General features: G+C 46.1%; 1 protein-coding gene across 4 annotated transcripts in view; it reads left to right on the top strand.

Moving 5' to 3' along the window:
• Positions 1-566: 566 nt before the first annotated feature.
• The window catches only part of ITGA6 (integrin subunit alpha 6), a 69185-nt gene continuing 42097 nt past the window's right edge, over positions 567-27654 (top strand). For 3 of the 4 annotated variants that reach the window (XM_036320197.1, XM_036320198.1, XM_036320196.1), the window contains exon 1: positions 568-984. In XM_036320197.1, the coding sequence (XP_036176090.1) occupies positions 803-984 (182 nt within the window). In that variant the 5' untranslated portion in view covers positions 568-802. Of the gene's footprint in view, positions 985-27654 lie in introns of all 4 variants that reach the window. The other variant, XM_036320195.1, reaches the window with a different exon arrangement.

Raw genomic sequence — 27654 nt, 5'->3', positions numbered from 1 at the left:
AGAAGAGCTGCGAGCTGTAAGTTGTGCAGCATTATCAACGTTTGGGCCATTATTATTCTTGAGAGCCGAGAACAATCTAGGCAGCCCGATTCCCCGAGAACCTGGCGGCATGCGTCATGCGCTTCCTAAGCACTGGTGCAGAAGCAAACACTTGTGGCATGAATGAATGAAGTCTGCATTTGCACGTGGGCCTCGGTCTGCAAAAACTCGCCGCTTCAGGCGACTAGGGCCGGCGCCTCACCAACACTTTCCTTTACTAACAGGTAGTGAACGCCCTCCTGGCTCTGCGCTCAATGGCAACCACCATTCACGTGCTTATTTCCAAGAGGACCCCCCGGATGGGGCTGCGCGGCCCAGAGCTCGTCTGCCGGCCTCTCGCGCCGCTGCTTCCGGGCCAGGTTAGGGGCGGCGGGGCGGCGAGGGGCGCGCCGGGGAGGGGACCGCAGCCGGCCCGCGGGGAAGGTGCGGGCGGCAGGCCGAGGCTGGCGCGCGAGGAGGGGCCGGGGGTGGGGAGGGGCGGGGCCGGCGTCCTCGTCACTTGATAAAACGCCTGCGAGTCTCCAGAGAACAACGGGCTCATTCAGCGGTGGGAGCTGCCTGCGAGGGGGAGCGGCCTGGCCGAGAGCGCGACTCGTCCCGGGGGTGGGGCCGGACGGGCGGCGAGAACAGACCGAGGCCGCCGGGTAGCTGCAGCGCCGCAGCCTCGAACCCGGCCCGGAGCGCAGGGCGCCCGCGCACCTCGCCCCTCCCGCTCTCCTCGCCGCTCCCGCTCCCGCTCCCTTCCCGGGGCGCCGACCTTCCCATGGCGGCCGCGGGGCAGCTGTGGCTGCTCTACCTGTCGGCGGGGCTGCTGCCCGGGCTCGGCGCTGCCTTCAACTTGGACACCCGCGAGGACAATGTGATCCGGAAAACTGGGGACCCCGGGAGCCTCTTCGGCTTCTCGCTGGCCATGCACTGGCAGCTGCAGCCCGAGGACAAGCGGCTGTGAGTTCACTGATCTTCCCACCCCCACCCGGGCGCCGGCCCCCGGGTCCCGCCGGCCGCCCTACCCCTCGGCTGCCCCTCCCGGGACTCCGCCGGCCCGCGCGCTCGGCCCCGGTTCCGCCTGGAGCGGAGCCTCCCCACAGGCAGCCCGGGCAGGAGGAGACCCCGAGGGCCGACCCCTGCGCACCGCGGCCCCGGTGCCAGGCGGGTCTGTTCTCTGCCCCGAGAGTGTTACTCTTTTTTTTTTTTTTTTAAACGAGTACTTTCCGGTGGTCCTTCCCTCCGGGCATGTTTGCTGGGAACCCGGCAGGTGGCACGCTTCGCTGAGCTTCACGTGTGTGTTGGGGCGGGGTGACTTGGGCTGTAGGGTCGCTGCACTGCTGCAGTGGGGTTACTGGGCGTGTTGCTCCAGGAAGATCCAGGCCTTTTCCAAACGTACGGAGCTCCCCGTCCCCCTGCAGACTCGCGAGCCCCGCAGAAGTTGGAAAGTCACTTTCCATCGCGTCCCGTGTGGCTTTCTCCGCGGGGTGGGTGCTCCCGCACGAGATACTTTAACATCCCCCCCCCCCATGATGGGACTAACCCAGCACCTGCTCGAGGGGCCATATCTGCAGAGAAAACAAGCCCCCCCGAATGGTGTGCTCGCCACCCCCAGCCATGCCCCCAGCCCAGGCCCCAAAGCGCCCGGCGGCACCCGAGACCCTTTGGGCGCCTGCAGTGGGCAGGCCCAGCCGAGGGGTGAAAGCAACATGTCCGATCTGGGCTGGCGCTTTGCAAGCCAGGTTTGGAAGTGACAGCCCCCTTCCAGCACAGCATTAGCCGGGCGCCTCCCAGGAGAAAGCGGAGACCGGCGCTCTCAGCTTCTTTTTTTTTCTTTCTTTCTTAGATAGTGTTTGGTTCCCACATGATCAAACTGTTTAGGTTGGAGAGAGGGGTGTTTGGGAGCTTAGTCGACTTAATCGCAGTGGGGCTGCATTCTTGATCTGTGCTACCGAAAAATAAACTCACCAAAGCGCCCCCGCCCCCCGCGACTTTAGTTGAATTGAGGCTCTTCCAGGACCAACAGAGCGGAGAAAGCAAAGTGCAGGCTCGGTCAAGAGAGGACTTAGTGTTTACGAGAGGCGAATGGGAATTTAGATTTTGATTTCAGCAATTAAGAACGTTGGAATAGGTGAATATTGTGGGCCCCTGAATCTTCGATTTTTTTTTTTAACACCTGCTAGTTAAGTAAAGGAATTAGAATTAGTTGGGGGTGGGGAGGCCGCTGGCCAGTGGTCTGCCGGCTTGGCCAGCTGCTTCTATCTGCTTTGGAAAGAATTGTTAAGCTGTAAATCTGAAGTGAAAGGTGGTTTCTGTTAAGTCAGTTAATGGAGGAGGAGGGTTAGTGTGTCTGAATACTTAGGAGTGCCTAGATGTGTAGCTACCCATAGGGAGAATTTGAACTTGTTCGTGCAGAAATGACTGGGCCAGCAGAGGGAAGACACTGTCCTTGGCGTTTTCTCTCTGCAATCAGATGCCTCCTGGAGCTGGTGGCTTCCTTGAAGTACGTGTGCAAGCAAACATTCTGAAGGGGAAGTACTGGGGCAAGAACATGTCCTTGGGGTGGGAGATGTGCAAAACTGTGTTTGTAGCCAGGAATCTCTGTTGTCACCAAGGTTAGCAGCGTGCTTGCTACAACTTGTTACTGCTGGTGGACTTCTTGGCGGTTAGGGTTGCTGCAAGTCCTCCCAGGGTAAGAATAAGCCTATGTAGGGGGTGTGATGCCTTCTAGAAATGCTCTTCTTGGAGGTTAACGGAGGGACTGATCAGACCCTCAGATAGGGACAGGCCCACTTGAAAGGGGATGTTGCCCTGGAGCCTGGAGTATGGCAGTGACCACACTCTAGGGCAGCGGTTCTCAAACTGTGGGTCGCGACCCCTTTGGCGGTCGAACGACCCTTTCACAGGGGTCGCCTAAGACCATCCTGCATATCAGGTATTTGCATTACGATTCATAACAGTAGCAACATTATAGTTATGAAGCAGCAATGAAAATAATTTTATGGTTGGGTCACAACATGAGGAACTGTATTTAAAGGGCCAGAAGGTTGAGAACCACTGCTCTAGGGGGCTGTGGTGTATGTCAAATGCCACTCCCTGCCCTATATCTTTTGGTCAAGTATTTCAGCTTCAGGAGCATCATTGCCCTCTCAGGGTAACCAGCACACACAGGCCATACCCACATCTGTTGTCATCTTTGTCAGTAAAGGACGTGGGTTTAAATAACAGCTGGTGAGGTCTAGACCCCACTGTCCAGCTTCCTAAACTTTGCACTCTCTGGACAAGCTTAGTGGGAGTATTTCTGGTGAGAGACCCGAGCTCAAGTTCGCTCTCAGCCATTTAGCAGCGGTTGTATTACTTTGAATCTTAGTGTGTTTATCTGTAAAACGGAGATATTACTGCTTAATGAGGGTTGTTGTGAGGATCAAGAGATAACATGCAAAGTGTTTAATTCCTGACTGACCTGTTTACTTGCTGATTAAATGGTAGCTGGTAATGGTGAGAAACTTAGAAAGAGTAAGTGAATTCCTACTATGTGCCAGCTACTATACAGATGTTAAACATTCTGCGATTCTAAGACTGCCAAAGAGTAAAGCCAAAGATTATTGTAGTTTGAGTAATTGATGTTTTAAACTCTGAGTCCCACTTATGAAACCCATTTTCAAAGCAATTTAACCTTAATCTGGCTTTAATTAGATTTATAACAAAAGAAAATTTAGTGAACAAGGGACTTTGAGTTAGGAGAAGTAAAATATCAAAGATGTGTGGGAATATCAAATGAATGCACTGCTCTAGAAACCACGATAGATTTTTCTGGGTTAAATTTTCTACAATGCCATTTGACTATTTAGTAACAACTTAAACTCTAGTTAAGATTTTATAATAGAATAATACTATATCTGAGAGCCTTAAAACATATTGTGTATTCCTCAAACGTTTAGCACTATAAAACTGAAGTAGAGACTATAAAACATCACTCAGGTTTTTAGGCTGTATATTAAAGAAGTTTCAGACTTCAAAATATTTAGAGGGTTGGCTGAGTTACTGAGGCCAGGGTCTGAAAGTCTTGGAATCTTTCATTTCTCTAGGTAGTTAAGGCTGAGTCACACACCACCACTCCCATCTCCCACCCTCCCAGGTAGAAAGTATGGGAAGATAGCTATATGGATATGCCCATTCTATGAATCATCACTCTTAGCTCTTCTGGGAAGATTATACAGATCTATGTATGACTCTAGGGCAGAACCCAGAAGAGGGAGAGCTATAACAAATATTCCCATGGAATAATTCTGGATTTATCCCAATTTTCTTTTTGGGAACTTTCTGATCACTATCTTCTAGAGCAGCGGTTCTCAACCTGTGGGTCGCGGCCCCTTTGGGGGTCGAATGACCCTTTCACAGGGGTCGCCTAAGACCATTGGAAAACACATATATAATTACATATTGTTTTTGTGATTAATCACTATGCTTTAATTATGTTCAATTTGTAACAATGAAATTGGGGGTCACCACAACATGAGGGACTGTATTAAAGGGTCGTGGCATTAGGAAGGTTGAGAACCACTGTTAGAGGCTCGCCAGGCCCAGTCACTCTATTCGGATTCTATGGTGCTTGTTCTTGATTTTTCTCAGAGTTGTGATGCCCCCACTTTAAAAATCATGTTTACTGGACTAGGAATTATCTAGTCCGACTGGCTCTCTTTGTAGATGAAGAAACTGAAGCCGAAAGCTAAAAAATGTCTAAATTCTCACAACAGCATAAGCAGAATCTTAACAGGATATGGGTTTGAACTTGATATTTCTGACTCGTGCGAATGCCGTCTTTTAAGAGGAAAATTCAGAAATGCCCTTCAGACAGAAATAAATTGGCTAGCATCTGAGTTTTGGAAATGCACTATGTCAGGTTGATTTATTAAACTGCTTCCCACATGGGTCAGGGCTGTCTATTTAAATATCTGTGCTTGGACTTTCTTCCTCTTGGCGTTTATTCCAACTGGCCTTGGATCAGCTTCTGGGTCCCTCCTTCTTTGCCTGTCATCCCCTCCTTCTGGAAAAGCCCCATGAGTAGCGACAAGCTAGCCAGGGATCAGAGTTGTCTTCAGGATGTGTACCTAAGCACTTGCTTCCTTGAATTCATTCCGAGTGCCGTGTGGCCCAAGGCCATCATCCAGGCACTGTGACTGTGCTCAGTCACCTTGAGTCCTGAGAGTCAACATGGACAGGGACACTGAGAGATCATAGGACTCTGCAAGAACGCAGAAATAAACAAGTTTAACTTTTACCCAAGTAGTTTACATTTATCCACCTAATGACAGGGTTGAGATGAAGCTCAGAGAATTCATTTGGTCTGAATAATTTGTTGGGAAAGTCAAGTTACATGCTCATATAGTATTCTCTATTGTAAAGAAGCCATTACTCTGTTTTTAGCTGCATCCGTCTCTATTTTAGCATAACAATAATATTGATTTAATTCAGGTTTTTGTAACGAAATAGTACTGGAATTATGGCATATGGCACCCTTAGGACCTTGGCTCAACATACTATAGTGGGCAGAGTTGGCCAGCCTATTACTTGTCATTTGCAAGAGGGACAATGGAGACATAATAGAAAATACTATTGTATGTAGATGACAGGGTCAGTTTTACCTGGAACACTGGTTGGTTCCAAGTCAGCCCATCTTAGAGAATATAATCATATCGCAAGAACCAGTTTAAATTTCTCATTGAAAGTCTTTTTAGCCCAACCTACACTGTAGTAATTTCTTCTTCCTTTGAATGTCTGCAGCACTTACTATCATGTGCCTGACAGTTCTGATGGTTTTCTGTTTAACTGTTACCTGCCTTTTCAGAGGATGATCCAATCTCTCCCAACTGGATTATAGGTTAGGTGAGGGCAGGGTTCTTCTTTTAAAAAATCCTCATCCGAGGATATTTTTTCCATTGATTTTTTTAGACAGAGTGGAAGGGAAGGGGAGAGACACAGAGAGAGAAACATCAATTGGTTGTCTCTCCCACACATGCTGGCGGCTCATCAGGGCAACTTGGGAAATCTCTTTGCAAAAAATGTAATTCTAGGCCCAGCCCAGCTCTATGGTGCTAGATGTGGTCAGTTTCTGTAGATGTAATCCAAGAATCTGTTCTTAAAGTTTTCCAGGTTTGAGCTAAACGTACATAAAAGTAGAGAAGGCAGCATAACGTAGTGAATAAGAGTAGACTCTAGAGCTAGAGCCTAGATCCCAGCTGTGGTCTAAAGCTAGCTGGGATCAAAGCCTGCTCTGCATTTACCAGCTGTGGCATGGTGCAGGATTCCTACAGTTCTGCACCCAGTTCCACTGTGGGGGTTTTCCCCCACACCACCAAACAGTTCTCAGACACCAGCTGGGTATCCTACAATTTAACTCAATTCTGACACTGTTACCTGGAGATAGCATCAGATCCCACAGGTTAAGGCTCAGTCCTACAAGACCGCCTTTCCCCCACTTCAGCTACCAATTGTAGTCCAGGTTGTCTGGTAGATCAGCTACAGATTGGAGGTTACCACGACCCCCTCCTGGGGTTCAATTAATTTGCTAGAGTGGCTCACAGAACTCAGAAAAGCATTTTACTTATTAGATTACCAGTTTAGTATTAAAAGATATGAACTCAAGCCCTAGCTGGTTTGGTTCAGTAGACACAGCGTCGGCCTGTGGACTGGAGGGTCCCGGGTTCGATTCCGGTTAAGGGCACATGCCCCAGTTGTGGGCTGGGTCCCCAGTGGGGGTCGTGCCGATCAATGATTCTCTCTCATTGTGTTTCTATCTCTCTCCCTTTCCCTTCCTCTCTGCAATCAATAAAAATATATATTTAAAAAATAAAAAAGGTATGAACTCAGGAATGAATGGCCAGATGGAGGAGATGCATAGGGCAGGATATGGGGGGCGGGGTCTGTGGGGTGTGTGTGTATGTGTGTGTGAGCTTCCAGGTTCTGAGCATACTGCTCTCCTGGGACCTCCATATGCTTACCAACCTGGAAGTTCTCCAAATTCCATCCTTTGGATTGTTAATGGAGGCTTCTTTGCATAGGTATTATAACTGATTAAATCTTTGGCTATTGGTGTTTGAACTCAACCTCTAGCCCCTCTCCCCTCCCAGGAGGTCAGGGGTGTGGGACTGAAAGTTCCAACCCTCTAATGAAGTGTTTGGTTCTCCTGGCAACCAGCCCCCATTCTTAGGTACTTTCCTAAAGACATCTCATTGACATAACAAAAGACAATTTTTGTCACTGTGATCTCTTAGGAAATTCCAAGGGTTTTAGGAGCCCTGTGACAGAAACAGGGATAAAGACCAAGTATATATGTATTATCAGTCATAATACCTGTATATTTTTATAAGTCAATACCTAACCTCTCTAGGCTTCCCTTTCCTCAGCTGTAAAGTGAGGATAATTGAACCTTAGACTAGTCCTGGCCCAGAGGAGGCACTTTGTGTTTGTTAAATAAACGTGGAAGGCAAGGTTGTCAGAGGTGAAGAGGTTGTAAATCCATGTAGTCCATGCTTCCTGGCCTGGGCAGTGTGCAGATTTTGGACCTTTAGCAGATTCTGGTTTGTTAAACTGGCACTTAGAATAGCAAACCGTGATCCCTAGGAACTAAAACAAGAGGCTAGTTGTTAATTAGGCTTGAACTGGGACCTACAGATTGGCTCTTCACCATGGTTGAACCCTGTTAGCATGATGGTCACCTGACCTGCTGCTGGTTTTTTTATTTAGATAAGCAAAGCAAGACAAGTCTAACTCAGCTTAGCTATTCCAAGGTTAGCATTTTTGCGGAATGACACTTTTCACAGGCCACAGACCTTATAGCAGCGACCTTACACACACACACACACACACACACACACACACATATATATGTATCTCCTGGATTGCACTGTTGGATTCTGCTAGCACTTCATCTATTCCCAAGTTGGCAAAAAGACTGTAGAACACGTTTAAGTCTCTAAAACCGATTATGTGGTAAAGAAGACTGTTCTGAATTAGGGGCAACAGGGAAGGTGCCGCTGAAGCAACTGTAGGAGGCAAAGACAAGTGACCTGGAGCTATGGATGTCTGCTCGCATGTTTATTTGCCAACTGGCTAGATCAGTGATGCCGAACCTATGACACGCGTGTCAGAGGTGACACACAAACTCATTTTTTTGGTTGATTTTTCTTTGTTAAATGGCATTTAAATATATAAAATAAATATCAAAAATATACATCTTTGTTTTACTTGGTTGCAAATATCAAAAAATTTCTATATGTGACACGGCACCAGAGTTAAGTAAGGGTTTTTCAAAATGCTGACACACCGAGCTCAAAAGGTTCGCCATCACTGGAGATGTATTTTGCATGTCATACAATCCAAAGATTACTTTTTTTGGAACACCATTTCAGATACAGTATCAGAAAAACCTTTTAGAGAAATAGGCCTTTTAAGCCTGGGGGTGTAGAAATGAAAATAAACGTTGGAATAATTTGAAAGGGGCATGGTGGTTAGTGATAGGAAGAGTAAACGAAGCACAGGTCCTGCCTGCTTACCCAGGGTTGTGCTTGGCTCTGGGTGGCGGGATCAGTGTCACTACAGTTTCTTCACCTTGCCAAGGACATTCATTTGTACTGAGGTTATTTTAATTGTGTGTGTGATACAAGCGATAATAAACATCTCTGGCCCGGGAGGGGTTGAGGGGGAGGACGTCACTGAAGCATAAGCCTTCGGAGCCATGGACCCTTTTCTCCTGGCAGAATCAGAACCCTATTCTTCAGGACATAGGGCCATTGCTCAAGTGGCCAGTCTCTGTGGACCCAACAAAGCACCGCAACGGAACGTTAACTAGAGGATCCTCACCAAAGCGTGTCACAGCCAGTGGTGTGGAGTGGTCGGTCCCTAGTGTGGGCGGCCCATTTGGCAGCACGGGGAGTGTGAAGGTTTGCTCTTCTTGCTGAGGAGAGTGAGGAGTCCTGCCCAGGTCAGGTGATGGCCTGGAACCCCCCGCCCCCCGCCCTTTCCACTGGCAGGGTCGTTCTCTTTGTCCTTCAAGAACAAAAGGTGTTTTGAAGTTGTGAAATGGAAGTGTTTAGACATCTATCAGACTCTGGAGAGGTTGGAGATATACAGAAAAAGGCATTTAAAAGAGCTGGGATTGAATGTATTGATGATGGCCTAAGGAATCCAACTTTGCTGTGACACTAATAAACCCATGCTTTAAAAAAATTCTAAGCGTTCCCGAACAAGGAAAAGCTTGGAGAGGCTCCGATGTGCCCGGGGGATGTGCAGAAACATGATTCTGGGACAATGGCATTCGCCATGTCGGCCTCATGGCTGCTGGTGAGACTGGGCATATGTGCTAACTTAGGACAGTACTCGGGGAAAATTGAGCTGGCTTGAAGATCTGGGTGATAGAAAGGTCTCCTATGAACTCACACGTGCAGAAGGAGGTGGATCTGGACCCTGATGGGCCTGCTAGAGGCTCAAGGACAGAGGGCCTGGGAAAGACTGAGGGAGAGGCCCGCTGAACTAGAGGGTCCGAAGCCCAGGGGAGGACTTGGGGGCCGGCTGGAACAGTGTTCCAGATACCATATCCGATCAGCCAGTTAGAAAGAAAAGTGCTTTCTAAGCCTCGTGTTATATTTAGAAAGTGCCCAAGTCTGCTATAGAGATTAACAGAGAGTGTGGGGAGACCTCTGGGGCCCTCTCTCAGGATGATCCCAGGAAGTGAGCGCTGAGAGGCAGCCATGCTCCAGCTGACCAGCTCACCAGCCAGAAGCCATCTGAGGTTTTTCACTGTCAGAGGATAGGAAATGGGTCTTTGGTAAGTGCATTTATTTCTGTGTCTGTGTGTCTGTATAAATGTATGTTATATTTCAACCTAAAGGAAATAGGGGTTTTCATTCTTGAACACGAGGAACAAGTAAAAACTTGGAGGGGACTGTGCTCTGGGCCTGCTAGAGAACTCATAACCAGCTTTTGGGGGTTTTCCTATAGAAGTTTTTAGTTCAACAGATAATTTGTTTGCCGTTGTCTATGTATTAGGCACTGACCTAGTGCTGGCGATATAGCAGCAAACAAAATAGATAAGATTCCTGCTTAGGTTCGGTGAGGGAGACAGACAAAATAAGGAGGGTATTATATTAGATGGTAGGAGGTGATACAGAGGAAAAAAAGGTGGAGAAATGGAATAGGGAGTGGGACTGGGGTGGGACGTGATTGGCAGTAGGTCAGTCAGGGAAGACTTCACTGAGAAGGTGAAGGTGGGAGTCATGTCAGTGTTGGAGGGAAGAGCATTCCCACAAAGAAAGCAACAAGTGCCAAGTCCCTGAGGCAGAAGCATGTCTGGCATGTTCAGTAACAGACAGCAAGGAGGCCGATCGTCTCCTGGAGGCAGATTGTGTAGAGCCTTACGGTGATTGAGAAACTGACTTTTACTCATGAATGACATGGGAAGCTATTGGAGTGTGCTGAGAAGAGTATGATCCGACTTGGATTTTTAAAAAAATATATTTTATTGATTTTTTACAGAGAGGAAGGAAGGGGGATAGAGAGTTAGAAACATCGATGAGAGAGAAACATCGATCAGCTGCCTCCTGCACACTCCCTACTGGGGATGTGCCTGCAACCAAGGTACATGCCCTTGACCGGAATTGAACCTGGGACCCTTGAGTCCGCAGGCCCACGCTCTATCCACTGAGCCAAACCGGTTACGGCCGGACTTAGATTTTTAAATGCATTTTTCTAGTTGCTACATTGTTGAGAATAGACTGTATGAGGGCAAGGGTAGACGTAGTGATATTAATTAGGAGGCTCCTGTAATGATAGATGAGAGGCCATGGTGGTTTGAGCCAACATGATAGCAGTGAAGATAGTGAGAAGTGGTGGGATTCTGGACATATTTTGAAGGCAGAGCCAATAGGATTTCCTGTGGACTAGATACTAGGTGAGAGAGAGAGAGTAGAAAAGAATGTCTGCAAGGTTTTTTACCTGAGTAGCTGGAAGGATGTGAGGTTGTGATATAAGGGTTTAGGGAAGACCATAAGGGGCATAGATACTGGGGGAAGGTCAGGAGTTTGATTTTATTTTTATTTTTTTAAAATACATTTTTATTGATTTCAGAGAGGAAGGGAGAGGGAGAGAGAGATAGAAACATCAGTGATGAGGGAGAATCATTGGTTGGCAGCCTCCTGTATGCCCCCTACTAGGGATTGAGCCCGCAACCTGGGCATGTGTCCTTGACCAGAATCTGGGACCCTTCAGTCTGCAGGCCGATGCACTATCCACTGAGCAAAACCGGCTAGGGCTTCTGAAGTTCAGGTGGAAAGGCTTGGATTGAAGATATACTAGTGGAGGTGAGGGAGATGAAGGGAACCAGCCTCAGAGACGGAGAGGAATGGCCTGTAAGGTAGGAGAACTAGGTGTGCTGTCCTGGAATTGTTTCAGGAGTGAGCCATCGTTGTCATATGACCCTGAGAACTGATCCCTGCTATAGCAATGTGGGGGCCATTGGGGACCTTACCAGAGCACTGGGAGCAATGCCTGGTTGGAGTAGGTTGGAGAGAGAATTGAACAATGTAGGTTGGAGACAAAGGATTAGAACTCTTGAGTTTTGCTGAAGAGAGGAGAACAAGCACTAAGGGGGAAATGGGGTTGAGAGGGAATTTAAATTTTTTTTAATCCTCACCTGAGGATGAGAGAGAGAGAGAGAGAGAGAGAGAGAGAGAGAGAGAGAGAGAGAGAGGAGAGAGAGAGAGAAACATTGATATGAGAGAGAAATATCAATTGGTTGCCTCCCAAACGCATCCTCGCACCCAACCAGGGATCGAACCCACAGCCTGGGTATGTGCCTGATCAGGAATGGAACTGACAACTTTTTGGTGCATGAGACGACACTCTAACCAACTGAACCACATTGACCAGGGCTCATCATTTTTTTTTAAGTTGGGATAAAATTATAGTCAGCTGGTTAGTTGGTGCTGACTCAGTAGAAATGGAAAAGTGAATGCAGGAGAGGGAGGAGCTGGTGTGATGTCTGCGAAGAGGTGAGGGTACTACACCAGTGGTGGGGGGGCCTGTTTACCACATCACAGAGGGGCACCGATGCAGGTAGGTGGAAGATGGTGAGGTTTTTTTTTTTTTTTGCTTGCTTCTAATTTCTCAGTGAATAACAGCAGATCATAAGTTCTAAGGTACTCAAAACTTGTGTAGCCTGTAGGAGTAAGCACTCCATTCTCGAATTAGGGATGTGGGGATTGAATCTCAGCTTCTTCACATTCTGTGGATTTGACCCTGGGCAAGTTACTTGGCCTTATCAGTAAAGTGGAGGCACTGACAGTACCAACCCCAGAGGCTTGTGCAGATTAAATGTGGGAGTATAGAGCACTTAGCACAGTGCCCGGCATGTCCAGTGAACACCAGCCTGTACGTGGTGGCTGCCTTAACGTAAAATAGCAATATAATTCCCTCACACAGAGGAGTTTTGTAGCTATCTTATCTTTATAGTCTGGGAACCAGCTGCCCTTTGGGGGTCAGATCAAAGGTGAGGTTGCCCCATGGGTGGGGCTACAGCCAGAGTCAGAGCAGTTCACAGGCGGATGGGAGCTGTAACATTGTCTTGAAGAGAGGAAGGGGAAATGGCAACACTTCAAAACCCTCCAAGAATCTCCAGCTCCTTATGCTATATTCCTGCTACAGAGACCCCCTGCTCCCCCCAACCCCCCACTTTTTATTTTGTTAAATTCTTATCAGGCTCATTTCAGGTGTTGTATGTGCATTTCCCATGTGGGAGTATCTGCAAGTTCTGGTATTATCTTGGATGGCATGGTGTCTGCGTGTCCTCTAGGCCAGGTAGACACCAGGGCGTCGACAGGTGGGCGTGTGCTGTGCAGGGTGGTGTACAGTGAGCTGGGAACAGGGTAGGGGCCCCAGGACCTTGCCTCCTGCTCCTGCTGGCCTGGTCCATCATCATCTTTGTGATCCTGGTCAACATGTCCAGTGTCTCCCTTCACGAACTGAAAAGAAATGACTCATTGCCTCGTTGAATTGTCAGGAGTGTACTATGGGTAAGAGCACTGTGGGTTCTAAAACACTGCCAGCTTTTAATCTCTTCTTTCACAATAAGTAGTACAGACTGCAGAGATAGCCTGCGGTAAATCAGAATCTGAAAGGAAATAGAATATCACTGAAATTATGTAAGAGTTTGAATAATCAGGACTTTAGCATCTATTTCCCTGGGGTGTGCCACGAATTAGGTGGCATGATGGTGAGGTGTCTTTTTTTTTTTTTTTAAAAGTTCTATCACTATAGTGCAGAATGGAACATGTAAGTTTATAATATAAAACAAGAGGCTTAAATAAAATAAAAAACCCAAGAGGGTTTAGAGACATTTCAAGCTTTTGGTGGTTGCTTTGTTTGGGCTGTGCCCCCATTCTCATTCACTTTTCTCTGTGCTTTTGTGGAAATAGTTGAGAAGCACCGAGCAGCCCACCTTTTCTCTGCTGAGGGCTAACTGAACCTGGGAGAGTCAAGTGACAGCTCGGCCGTGACATTGTGCGCCCCGAGACCCAGCTATTGATTGCCCAGTCCACCTAATACTGTGCCATACACATCTACCTTTTGGTGAGGTAGCCTATTCTTGGAACGAAACCTTTCTAGAGGGTGCTCTAGAAATGTTAGCCTGAGAGATGTTATCTCTGCTGTTTGTGGGCATCTTAAGAGCAAGACTGACAGCCTGTCCGTTTTTGGTTCAAATCTAATAGCAGAAATGGGTCCCTAATACGTGTTTGTTAAGCTCTAGGAGTTGATTTCCAAAGGCAGTGCAGACTGCTGGAGAACAGGAAGTGGTATGACTCTCTCTTCAGAATGAGCCTTTATACCCGGTGGTGGTGGTTCTCAGCCTCCTCCTCCTCCCATTGCGGTAAAACGCACATCACATAACATTCACTGTCTTATCCGTTTCTGAGTGTGCAGCTCAGTAGTGTTAAGTGTAGTCACATGGTTGTGAATACTCCGGCACTTCTTCAACTTGTCCTAAAGTGCGTAGGTATCAGGCACGTACCAGGTGTACCGGTTAATAATGCAGATTTTGTAATAAAAGAAAACACGATAATCTCAAGAGAAATATCAAAAGTGCTTCATCGCTAGCTACACATTTCCCCATCTTTCAGGTAATTTGTGGATACCGTCCCAATAGAACTTTTCTTGTTTTGAGGCAAACCATTCAGAGACCCAATTTTCCGCTTCTTCGTACGTTTTGAAGTGCTGCTCAGAAAGTGCGTGTGCCATCGATCAGAACAAGTGGGAATCTGAAGGAGCAAGGTCTGGTGAATACAACGGGTGGGTTAATACTTCCCAGGCAAGATCTTTTAACGTGTCTTTAACTGGTTTTGAAGTGTGTGATGGTGCGTCATCATGAAGCAAAATTACTTTGCTGTGTCTTCTGGAACATTCTGGTCATTTCATGATCAAAACATGGTTCAAATTGATTATTTGTTGTCGGTATAAACAGTTTCACCTGGTTTTAGAAGCTCATAATACACCACACCTTGCTGATCCCACCAAACGCAGAGCATTGTCTTCTTTCGGAAGCTATTTGGCATTACAGTTGATATTAATGGTTGACCTGGATCAACCCATGATTTTGTGCATTTGGGATTCTCAGACTAAATCCAGGTTTCATTGCCAATCACAATTTGATGCAAAAAGAACTTTCTTTCATGCCATTGAAGCAACATTTTACTGATGACTTTTCGGTTTTCCATTTGTCTTTGTTCAGTTGATGTGGCACCCATTTTCCTTCCTTTAAAATCTTGCCCATTGCTTGTAAACAATCGGAAATTGTTTGCTGAGCAATGTTTAATCTTTCTGGAAGTTGTTTTTGAGTTTGACACGCATCTTCATCCAATAATGCTTGTAATAGTTGGACTTCAAACTTTTTCGGTTGACCAGGACATTCTTTGTCTTTCACATCGAAATCATCACTTTTAAAGCGTTTAAACCAACGTTAACACGTATCTTGAGATGGAGCCTGTTCACCGTAAGCTTCCCGAAGTATTCAGCAGCACTTTTCTTCAAAATAAAGTAATGAATTAAAACTTCCCATAGATGCTCTTTTTTGGGCACGAAATTCAACATTTTTAAGTGTAAAAATATCTATGATGTTAACACCTTTAGCAGATTTGACATATGAAGTTTTGAAGCTTGTTGTCAATACAACAAAATAGCATACATATCAAATTGCATTTTTATCAACATATGTGTAACTCTATCTATTGAAAAAATCCGCATTATTAACCGATACACCTTGTATATGCCCCATATTATGAGGCCATAAATTACTGATAAACTAAACTTAAAATAACTGACTATGGAATTGTGCTAAATCATACCATTTGAGATGATACTCTAAAGTAGATTAGTGGCAGTGTAATTAATAGTTTAACACATTTTATGGTAGAAATTTAAAATTCCATGTCATAGCTTAGAATGGGTTTTCCACTTTGGTAAAGAACTGTTCCTGTGTGCCTGGCTCCCTCTGGGCACCTTCAAGGTTCTGGGCATCTTTTTGAGAAACCAGAATCCTGTATGTCCTTAGTGTTGTCGATAAGTTCTTGGAACTGTGGTGAAACAACATATAATGAAAGCAACTTTACCATAGGTTGATTGATATCAACAAGAGTTAAGTTCCCATGGCGTTATAACAAAATGACGTTATTTGAGGACCTGCTGTAATTTTGTCCTAAGCTTTTAACTGAGTTAAAGAGAAAATTGCAACAGATAAAAGGCCTGGCCACATTCATGTACCTCTTATGTCTTGCTGCTCCTCTTACCTAACTCTCTTAGTAGCTTTAAAATGACACCGTAATTTCAGTGGCACAATATGTTCAGGTTGAGGCTGAGGTTTGATAGGATATTTACAGGTCGAAGTTCGAAGGGAAGTGTGTTTGTTCAGGCAACACCAGATTAGACTAACAGCTGTCCCTGGTAGTCAGGCCATCTTTAGCTCGTCTTGCAAATACTTCCCTTGTTCACACTACAACCCCCTATCCTGCTCCCTAGCGTCCTTTGGAGCCATGTTAATCTGTTGCCTACAGGCAGTTTTATTTTCTTCCTCTGTTTCTTACCTCTTTGATTTTTCTAATGACTGTGTTGGTCAGGTCCTGTTGAGTTTCATACTCTCTTTATTCTTACTGATGTTTTCATTATGGAATTTCTAATAAGCTGTTTGGGAGCTGTCCGAATAAAAGCTTCCTGACAGTTCTGAATTGTGGGCCTTCTGCAGGCAGGAGTTGGGTCTGATTTTTCTATTTTGCCCAGAGCTTTAACGTGGAGTTTAACGTGCATGCTGTCCTCCAAGTAAAACAAAAATGTGCTGTAAAAGAAATCTAAGCCCCGTGCTCGGCCATAGGTGTTTCCATCGGTACAGGAATGGGAGCAGTCTAGTATTATTACCCAACCGTGCTTTTGTGCATTTCTTGTAAACCACCTTCAGAAGTTAGGAAGGAACGGAGGAAACGATCTAGAAAGGTAGACCACTGTCTCCCTCACTTTATGTCATGAATTGGTGGCCAACTTCCAACAGCTACACCTACATCCCCCCTTGTGCCCCGAGGTCTTTCTGGTTTCCCACAGAGCCCCTGGCCTCCACCTCTACTGCCCACCCTGAAGCAGGGGCCTAGCTAGCCAATGTGTCTGTTTTTATAAATGTCACCAGAAACTTAAGCGGATCCATTTAAGGCCCACCAGACTGTCTGAGAACCTTTTCTCATCATGGAGTTGGCCATCCCGAGTCCCTGAGATAAGCACTTGTCAGTGAGGAACAGCCTGGGTTTGCCTTTGACCACACATCCAGGTGTTCCCACCTGGATCCCCACCCCGCTCTGTTCCCGGTTCCCTCCACGCCACTCATTCATGTTTTAGATTAGATGACAGGTGAGGTCAGGAGTCTGACTCAGGCCTGACTCACGGCAGCTCCTCCCTACGCAGGTGGCATTGTCCGCAGCATCCAAGGCAAAGGCGTTCGGACTCTGCAGCTATTTGTAAACAGTACTTACCTGCTTGAGCTCTGCACGCGGAGCTGCCTCTGAACTGGGCAGGGTCACTCCCTACTGGTTAGGCTATTATGCCCAGAGCTTGAACGTGGAGCCTAATGTGCATGCTTTCCTCAAAGTAAAACAAAAATGTGCTCTAAAGGAAGGGTGAGCATTTTATATCGCTGGTTGTCCGTAGCCCAGTCATGCCCCCGAATGCCTTGGACTTCCACAGGGAAAGGGAGAGTTCTCTGTCATTCCATGTTATTCTGTGTCTCACTGGACCACAGTGGAAAGCTGGTCTACCTTTGCAGCTTGGATTTCCTCTCTTCAGTATTTTTCAACCTCTGCCCTCCATTTGCACTTTATTGCAATTCCCAGATGGCCAGCCCAGTGCCTGGCGCACCAGAGGGACAGATTTATCAACATCTTTATTGATGTGTTGTCATGCCTCTTGAATGGGCTGTAAAAGTCAGTCTTTGGCGTTTGCTTGCCTGCAACTGCTTGCATCAAGACAGCATGTGTGAGCTTGCCTTATGCAGTTACGAGGTTTGCTTTCTTCATGACTTCTGGGCACTGATTTTAACCTCCATGATGACGTCTGCCGGTTTCTCCGCAAGACTTTCAACGACCCATTGTCCACTGACTGACATCATTGTAGAAATTATACCTTTTCGATTTAGTAATAGTCACACGGTACCGCTGTAAATACAAAAACATGTGGAACGAAAAGCCCTCTCCCACCTCCTGGTCTCCAGTCACCCTGTTCTTCCTGGAGGCAACCACCGTTTGACCAGCCTGTTGTGCCTTCTCACAGGCACCTGTACATTTAAGAGCGAATACATACACCCACATTTTTTACAGGGATGGTAGCATGCCATATGTATTCTTCTGCACCTTGCTCGTTTTCTCTTGCCATGTCATTTTACATATATTTTATTGTTGATAGTATTACAGATAGCTGTAATTCCCTCTCCCCTCCCCCCAGCCCCCCTGGCCTCCTCCCAGCCCCTACCAACCGCCCCAGGTCTTCACCTCTCTTGCCATGTTTTAGTGCCTGATGTTGTAAATAAGAGCTTCCTTCATTTTTAATGTCTGCAGAGCATTCGGTTTTTAGGAGGAATCACAGTTTATTTAATGAGTGTGGGTGTCCAGGTAACTTCTGATCCGTTGCATAGAAAGCAGTGCCACAGACCTCCTCCTCTCCTTTAAGTAGAGGGCCGACTGAGTCCCAGTGTGGAGGCTTGCCCAGCGCCGTTTAATGGTCACGGCTGATGTGGAGGAGGGGCTGGCTGCTCTTCATGACTTGCTCACAAGCTCCGTCCTACCCTCGGATGTCACAGGATACTCTACCAGTGGGGTCGCTGGGATATTTTCAACAAGTGGAGTTGACAGTTTTGCACTCGAGCTGTTGCATTCCTGATGGCCTCAGCATTTGAGCCCCACCCCCCAACCCCACCCCCGTAACTGCACTTGTTAAAAAGTACTTGTTAAAATTAGAATGGCTTGTTGGAATATGTGCTAACTGAATACTAATAACAGCACCGGTAGTGCTCACCACCGCGTTCGTGTTTCAAGGTTATCTGACAGTGTTTCTTTTTCTTTTTCTTTTTTAAAAAAATATGTTTTTATTGATTTCAGAGAGGAAGGGAGAGGGAGAGAATGATAGAAACATTAGTGATGAGAGAGAATCATTGATTGGCTGCCTCCTGCACACCCCTTACCAGGGATCGAGCCTGCAACCCGGGCATGTGCAGGAATCGAACTGTGACCTCCTGGTTCATAGATCAATGCTCAACCACTGAGCCACACTGGTGGGGCAATCCGACAGTGATTCATTTGATCCTTGTAACACCAGTAGAAACTTTAGATAGAACCGTTCCACAGATAACCCACACACAATACCCAGCTAATAAGCCGTATAGCTGGCACTTGAACCCACCGAGTCTTCTTGTAACTCCCTCAGTGTTTGATTATGGTGTGGGCTTGCCAGGCTGTTACAGGGCAGGTAAGAAGGCGTGCGGTATCTGGAGACAGTACGTGCTCAAGCACGTACCACGTTATCCCGATAACGACAGGCCCCCGTAGGACTGATGGTCAGCAGGCGTACGCCAGTGCCGTGGCTCTAGTTGTTAAACTGTTGAAATACTTCTGGGTGGTAAATTGCTTTTTCCCAACCTCCCTGAGGGTCCCTCAACACTGCCCTGGCCACTGTTCTCATAGGACGTTCCTGTCTCCCCATATTTCCCCCCACAATCCAGCAATTAAAGGGGACATGTCCTAATACAACAGCGGCCTCTGGGGCACAGCTCCAATGTCACGTCACCATCCGTGTCAGTTAATTCCCAGGCAGAACTGATTGCTAAATTTTTTAAATATCATCTTTAAATGTAGGAGTGGAGTAGTAAACAATGTAATTGTTTAGCAATGCAACTTCTGTAAATATTGATATAGGTACACTTTTTAAATTGCATTTTTGTTTTGTTCACAGTATCCTATTTCTACATCTTTTTTTTTTTTAAACATGAAAGATCTCGCTTTTGTCTCCCTGTTGTGTGAGCGTCTGGGTGGCTGGTCTGAGCTGTCAGGAGCCAGTACTTGTCCTCCTTGTGGCTGTACCATGTGCAGCCTCTGCCTGGGAGTTCGCGGTGGCAGCATCTACATTCTAGGCAGGATGACAAAAGGGACAGAGAGGAGTAGAGCCAAAGGCTTGTGGGTGCCATCACCAACAGGAGAGTCCTGGTTGCAGCAGAGTGACACTTTGCCATGTGTCCCTGCATCAGGATCGAGTTCTGTGGCAGGTCCAGCTGGAAGGGGAGGCTAGGATCTTTATTCACGGGGCCTTACGCCTACTCAAACTCTTTCCTTATGGCAAAAGGGGAGAGCTACTATCGGGCAACAGCCAGCAGTCTCTGGCACGGCTACTAAGCCTGTTGTTTCAGTTATCTTGTTTAGAAAATAAACGATGTGATCTTATTAATTTCCTGAAGAAAATACTGAAAAATTTGGATTTCTTAAGTTGTTGGAATAATAAAATGGATATGGTGACTTTTTAAATTTTTTTTTAATCCTCACCCGAGGAGTAAAGATATTTTTTCCATTGATTTTAGAGAGAGTGGAAGGAGCAGGGGGGAAGGGGAGAGAGAGAAACATCCATATGAGAGAGGTAGAAACATTGATGTGAGAGATTGGTTGCCTCCCGCATGCACCCCAACCAGGGATTGAACCAAACTGCAACCCAAGCATGTGCCCTTGACTGGGAATTGAACTGGCGACCTGCTAGTGTGCAGGCCACTGTTCTAACCACTGACCCATGCTGGCCAGGGCATGATGACTTTTTAACTATTCCATTTTTCTTCCTGGTTTTTGTTAAACTATTTTACTGAAAAATGATGGATTCTTTTATAAATGAGCTACTTAATCTTTTAAGAAATTAAAAAAAGAGTTGGCACTGGTAACATTGATGCTTGGCACACTGCCATATGAAAGCCTGGTTGAGAACAACATACTTGAATTTTAAAATTGTTGAATGTGGTGATAGATTATAAAATACACTTTGTTCATTTAACAGAAATTTACTAAGCATCTACTCTGTGTCAAGCACCGTGTGAAGGTCAAGGATAGGAGTGTGGTCTCATGGTCCAGTTCATATAGGTTCTTAGACTTGTTCCTTGAAAGGACAGTTCACTGGACACTTGTAATTTGCACCTTGAAAGTCAGGTACCTGATCTTTTAGAAAGAAGCACAGGAACTGACTAAAGGCCACATTTAACAAGATCTTGGCAGCTGCTTTGTGAAACTGAAAGAACAGGGTTGCTTGGAGACTTTTATTTTTCCTTTCCTTACTGCAGTAGATAACAGCATTTTTATTACAGCTGAGTGATGTCTTACCGGTAGGAGTTGCTTGGTCAGCCCTTTCAGCCAATAATTTTATTCTGAAAATGAGCTGGCTCTGTATTTATACCTATACGTTATAAATTTGTGTGGAATTGAAGTACAATTCTTGGCCATTTAAAATGTAGGCCAGGTATATTGTCATTTTACCTTGCTCTGGGTACTAATGGCTTTCATTCCTTGAGATTATTTAAGTCCTTGTTTTTGAGAAGATAGAAGCAAGTGTGGAACCAAGGTCATACTAAAAAGTGATGCCAGGAATAGAACCAGGATTCCTTCCTCATTGCCCTCTCCACTTTGCCGATCTGACCACCCGTGTTGGTATTCCATTTAAATGGTTGAGATGGATGACATGATTTCACATCTTTTTTTTCTTCTTTTTCTGGTTGATGGTAGAGATTTCTGAACTGGAGGAGGAGTTGACTGTTGTGGATAATAAAACATGATCTGCTTTGGGTGTTCCTTTATTGCATGAGTTCCCTTGTTCTTGGTCAGAGACACACCTGTAGCAGAATGTACCAAGTCAGGTAAGAACTGGAACCCTCAGGCTCCTACCTCACATGAGTCTCATAGTCACTGGAAACTGGATTCAGTTCTGGCATGTTTCTCCAAAGAGACAGGAAAAAAGGTTTTTTTGGTGAAATTCTGGAAAGGTCAGGACAAAACTTACTGATTTTTGATACAGACAAAGGCAACAAGTATTTTTGGGCCCTTGTGAGATGCATCTCAAACCCATAGACCTTAATTAGAACCAACCACCTTCTTGTAATATACTTTAAAAAATAAATCCTTCCCTGAGGATGTTTTCACTGATTTCAGAGAGAAAGAGAGGAAGAGAGGGAGAGAAGCATCCATGAGAGAGAGAGAAACATCAATCAGTTGCCTCTCATACATTCCCGACCTGGGATCAAACGCATAATTTGAGCATGTGCCCTGACTGGGAATCGAACTGGCGACCCTTTGGTGCATTGGACGAAGCTCCAACCAACTGAGCCACACCCGCCAGCGCAGAAGATGCTCTTTTTTAAAAAGGTGGGTAGATCAAAGTGCTTCAGTGATGTTTTTGTCCAAACAAGCAGAAAGGAGAGTGTGGGTTTTGTGGTTTAGAGTAAGATCAGAGAGTGCAGGGCACAGCTCCTACTTCGTCACTTAACCATCTGTGTGACCTTGGGCATGTGGCTTGTCCTCTCTGAACCTGCATCCACATTTGTGAAGTGGGTGGTGGAAATAGTGTCTACTTCCTGATAAACTTCGAGCAGAGTGCCTAATATAAGAGCAGGGGAGAGGAGAGCTGCCAGGGTATTGCTAACAATGACAGGTTGTTTGCCTTCATTTGCAGGTAGGGGATATGTTTTTTATTATGCGATTTCTTGGAAGGTTATGAGAAATCTAGCCTTTTGAAAGTGAGATTTATAATTCATAGAGAAAAGGGAGCCTCAGCCTTCTAATCAGATTTCTGTATGTGAAAGCTCAAGGCTAGGAGGTAAGCAGATTTGTTCCACTGTGAATTGTAACTCGTACTTGCCCAACTGGATCAGCCAGTTTGTATAGTTAAATAGGTTTTGAATTTTCTTGGCCAAACACCCTTGAGGTTACAAAAATAAAATAGGACTACTTTTCTGCCCTCAAGGAGTTTATAGCCCGATAAAAGGGGAGCTGGGAGAAAGCCTGTCCAGGCAAGTTTACTTTGGAAAAAGTGAAAGTTGAGCTGAGGATCTTGAAGGCAAATCCATATGGAAAGCGTGGAGCTGGAGTTTGGAAATTGTTGGTAAGGAGAGCTCTCGTGAGGTGGGGGCAGGATGGCAGGAAGCACAGTGAACAAAGGCACCAAGCAAGGCCTTTGTGTGCCCGGAAGTGAGGGGGTTGGGACAACTGATGGTAGATGGCCGGGGTGTGGCCAGATGGCGGATGGATGGCTACCAGTTGTATTGGGAAGTGTATGGCATGTGGGAAGGGTATGGGGCTTGAAGTCCTACCCATGTCAGGTAATGTCTGAGCCTTGGTTTATTCGTCTCCAAGTTGCTGAGACATATCTGAATAGAAGTGTATGTGAAGGACTTGTAATTACAGAGTGTCATAGTTGGCTCACTACTCTGGGTGCTGCCCTTCTTGTGAAAAAGAGCATTGGGCTGCCTAAGGAGTAGCCACCTAGGGTTGCAGTGAAGAGTCCTGGTGCCTAATCTTACTGCTGAGACTCTGGAGGGATTTGACATTCTGGGGAGTCCTCTCAAACGATACAATGGAATATCGTTTTAGTTTGATTCAGAAAGAGGTGGAATATAGTCAGTTTCCTTGTCCATCTTTCTCCTCCTACTAGTTCTTTGCAGGTGGTTAGTTGTTTTGATTATTAAGGCGATAATGCAGGCCGTGTAATTCACTGTGACCTGGGCAGGTCCTTTATGAACCATCACCCTTGTTTCCCTAAAACTGGGGGCTCAGAGGAGTTCAAACTGGGCTCCTTGACACCAGGGGGGCGGCAGGCAGCAGATCTGCCCAAAGGGATACCAGGGTGCAGTAATATTTGCTAATGCTCAGGACTGCTGAGTATCAATATTGGTGAATGCAGAGATCTCAGGTATATTTCTTTAATCATATATATATATATATATATATCAGTAAATAATAATAACTATATATATACTTATTATTATTATTTACTGATTTTCTGGTTGCAGAGGAGAGAGAATCAGGCCAGGCCCTCTCTCCCCTGAGAGGAACTTGGCACAGGCAGAGATGCACAGTTTGGGTGAAAGCGTTAACAAGCTTTAATGCCTCCTCTCCTTCCCTTCACCAGGTGGAGCAGGGAGGGGAGGAAAGGGCAGAACCCCTTCGCCATCTCGCCAGGCTACCAGGTTTGCTGCTGGTGGCCAGGGGATGGTGGGAGGGTGTGGCATTCCCTCTTGACCACTGTCCCTGGGAAAGCTGGAGGAGGGACAGTGCTGCTGTCAGTGGACAACTGGAGAGTCCCCTGGTTGGGGAGAAGGGCTCTCATAAAACCGGCGGAGCTTGGTGACCAGACAGGCTGCTCCTGTGGAGACTGAGCACAGGGCCTCCCGGGCCAAAGCACTCACAGTGGCTGTGGAACCACGGCCAGATCCGGCCACGCCATTGGAATTCCAAGCAGGGCATCATTACATTCAAGCGGCTGCATGAGTCAGTTGCTTTGCCAGCTTTATATCTGAGGCTGGGGTGACGGCGTAATGTGTCTTCCACACTAGGGCATTTTTTGAGAATGAAAGGGGGCCCAGGACAAAGGTCCTGGGGGAGTTTGTATGTATTGTCAGCCTGGCTAAGGACTGCAGGCTTTAACCACTCTGCTTTGTGGATAGTCCGATGACCAAAACTGGCTCAGTACAACATGGCCTTTGTGCAGAAGAGCTAGAGCTTGCAGGAGAGAAGGCGTGGCCCAGGGCCTTTCTTACGATGTCTGTCCAAAGCGCCATGTTCTCCGATTTGGGGGTCTTGAAGAGCTGTTTTCTGTACACCCTTGAATATAAGGCAAGATTTCTTTTAACCCCCAAACTATCCTGCCTTATATCTGAGCCTTATAAAACCCTTCTCCTGTGACAGCTGCCCTCTTGATTACTTTATTGTGAACCACAAAGTTCTGTTATAAACACATTAGCCTGAAAGGACCATAATCAGTTGTAATTGTGGCTGTGGAAAGAGGTTAAATTTGGTTTTAAAATATTTTAAATAAATTAAACTGATTTAAAGAAGTGAGCTAAATTTCTTTTCCTCCATTTGGTAACGATTCTTCAGGATTTGGCATCCAGATTGCAAGTCTTGGATATTGCTATAAACTTTAACATGTCCTGGAAGTGCTCTGGAAAACGGGCTCAGACATTGCTTTTAGGAAGTAATGTCAAAGAAACATAGGAAGTTTGAACAAAATCACTTCATGAAATACAAATAAAACTATTTTAAGAGAATGTTTAATATGTTATTTTACACTTTTATATAAATGATCAAATGTTGTCAATCAACTATTTCATCTGCATCATAAAAGCCTAAATATACAAAGTGGCAAAACAGCACGCCTTTTCTGGATTTTTTTCTGTGGAAGGAGTCTTATGTGTATAGGCCTGCACCTGGCATGTGAGGGGTGGTAGCAGCGCTAAAGAGATGTGGCAACAGCTGGGAAGGACATTGCCTTCAACTGCGGGGGAACTAGGCTGCGATAAAAATCTGATTCCTTCAAGATACTGGATTTTGACTTGGGGTTCCAGGTGGTACTCTGGGTGCACTTCCCTCCAGGCTCCTCGGGGCTCCCTGGTGGCTGGGAGGTCACCGGAAGGCAGAAAGCAGGTGGGCTCTGCTTTGCGACCTTGCTACAGGAAGGAGTCACAATCAGGTGGGGACGGAGGAAGGAGGGGGGTTCTCCCCGGTGGCCACCTGGGGGTCATCGTGAGGCGGGGACTGGGAAGGAGGCGTGACCTGAGAAGGAGGCGTGGCCTGGGAAGGAGGCGTGGCTCTGGAACGGAAGGTCTCTGTGGAGGTCCACGGACGCAGAGTACAGGCTGCTGGCATTTATTATTCTACCCAGAAACAAAACAAAAACCCATAACACTTCCTTGGCAGGGAGAGGGATGGAAATGTTGACATGGGCAGGTTTTACAAAGCTTAAATCAGTTATAACTCAATTAAAAATAAAAAAGAATGGATTCCTGTAGAAGAGGCGAGGGAGGCAGTGACATTGTTTTCAAACAGGGTAGGGATCCTCGTGTGAATGCTGGCACCCCAAGGATGAAGCCGTCCTCCGCCAGCGTTAGCGAAGCGGTCTGCAGCCTGACAACAGCTCCCTGCCCACGGCGCCTGAAGTGAAAACCTCGGGCGGCAGGCCCTCCCAGGGCTCCCTTTCAGAACTGCTCTGCCGAGACCCAGCCAGAAAGGGGCCTTTTCCCACAACAGCCAAACCGGAGAGCCAAGGATTAGAGCCGGCAGCAGAAAAGCTGACTGAAGTAACCAACAGAAAAACGGGAAGAAACAGATGATCCAGGGACAGGAAGAGACCTGGGGAGGGGAGAGACTTCTAGGTAAAATACTGAAATACTTAGAATTTTGAGAACATACTAAATTCACAAAAGAAGAATAGGATGCATTATGTAAAAGACGCAATCAGAATGAAAAGCTTTTGGAGATTATAAGTGCTGACATTTAAATTTTTATTGAATTTAAATTCAATTGAAATTTAAAATAGAAGGACTGGGAAATAAAGTTGAAAAATCCCAGAACCACAGAGAGGAGAGGGAAAAGAGAAGGTAGATTCATCCAAAGATAATGGAATGAGGGAAATGATCAATGCAGGGTGGGTGTTTCCTGGAAAGTGATGTGCCGAGTCTATAAGAGAGGCCGCACAGTGCCCAGTGAGCGAATAAAGGCTCCCACACAGACACTGCCCTGCTGTTCAGAACACCTGGGGCAAGTGGAGAGCCTCAGAGTCGCCCTCAAAGAAATGAAAATTGGACTTAGCATCAGAATTTTTATTGGCATCGCTGGATACTAGAAAGAATTAGAGTGTTAACATCAAAGAAAATGTTTTTCCCTGGTGTCCTACACCCAAACTATCCAGCTGGGGAGAGTGGAATAATGACATTTTTGTCTATGCAGGGATTCAGTTTACCTTTCATATAGTGTTCCTTAGGGTGTTATTTAAGAACGTAATTCAGTCCTAACCGGTTTGGCTCGGTGGATAGAGCGTCCGTGGATAGAGCGTCGGCCTGCGGACTGAAGGGTCCCAGGGCATGTACCTTAGTTGCCGGCACATCCCCAGTAGGGGGCGTGCAGGAGGCAGCTGATTGATGTTTCTCTCATTGACGATTCTAACTCTCTATCCCTCTCCCTTCCTCTCTGTAAAAAAATCAATAAAATATATTTTTTTTAAAAAGAAAGTAATTCAAATAAGAGGAAAATGTGGGAACCCAGCTCAAAGCAGATCAACCCAGGAGGGCAGGGAGGGAAGTCCCAGGAGGACCCGGTAGCAGGCCCAGAGGAGCAGTCTGGGTGGTAGCAGGAGGTGCAAGGGCTCTGAGAAGGAAACTGGGACCAAGGAGGTCCCGATTCCATGCAGGTATGACTGGGAGCGTAGGAAAGATTGAGGCTAGGATGTAAGGAGAAGGAAAGGCAATGAGAAAGGCAAGCCAAGAAAAGCAGAAGTCATGGTCCAGATGCGAAGTACACCGATTGATAGAATGTAAGATAAGTCTGACCTTGATGCTAGGAACAGTTTCCTTTGAGGTCGAGGGCTTCTGACACTGGTCTCAGATAGAAAGAGGATTGTTTCAGTGCAGTTTGGTTCAGCACCGAATAATATTTACCTGTTAGCATTAAAGAACAGATGACCGAATTGTGGTTACATGACAAGATGTAAGTGGTAATGGCTCTGATAATAATGTAAAAGTATAGCTAACAGATGGTTGGTCTTGGAGAAACCAAGAGGAAAGTTTGGGAGAAAGGGTTAGATTGCTGATAGCGTCATGTCACCGCCTGGGGAACGGAGAGGTTGTGTTAGAAGTCAATGAAGGGAAAAGTAGAGGTTAACGTGCATTATTTAAAACTTATAGGGTAGCAAGGAGAAGAACTGAAGTAATATAGTTATTAAACAGACAAAATAGCAAGTAATTTAAGTTCTTTTCATATTGTGGGGTCAACAAGTATTGCTTAAAGCTGATATATCTAGAAATAAATGTATAAACAATATCTA

Source organism: Myotis myotis, unplaced genomic scaffold, assembly GCF_014108235.1.
Source record: "Myotis myotis isolate mMyoMyo1 unplaced genomic scaffold, mMyoMyo1.p scaffold_m19_p_8, whole genome shotgun sequence".
NCBI classification, from domain to species: domain Eukaryota; kingdom Metazoa; phylum Chordata; class Mammalia; order Chiroptera; family Vespertilionidae; genus Myotis; species Myotis myotis.
This window is presented reverse-complemented; position numbering and strand designations above follow the sequence as displayed.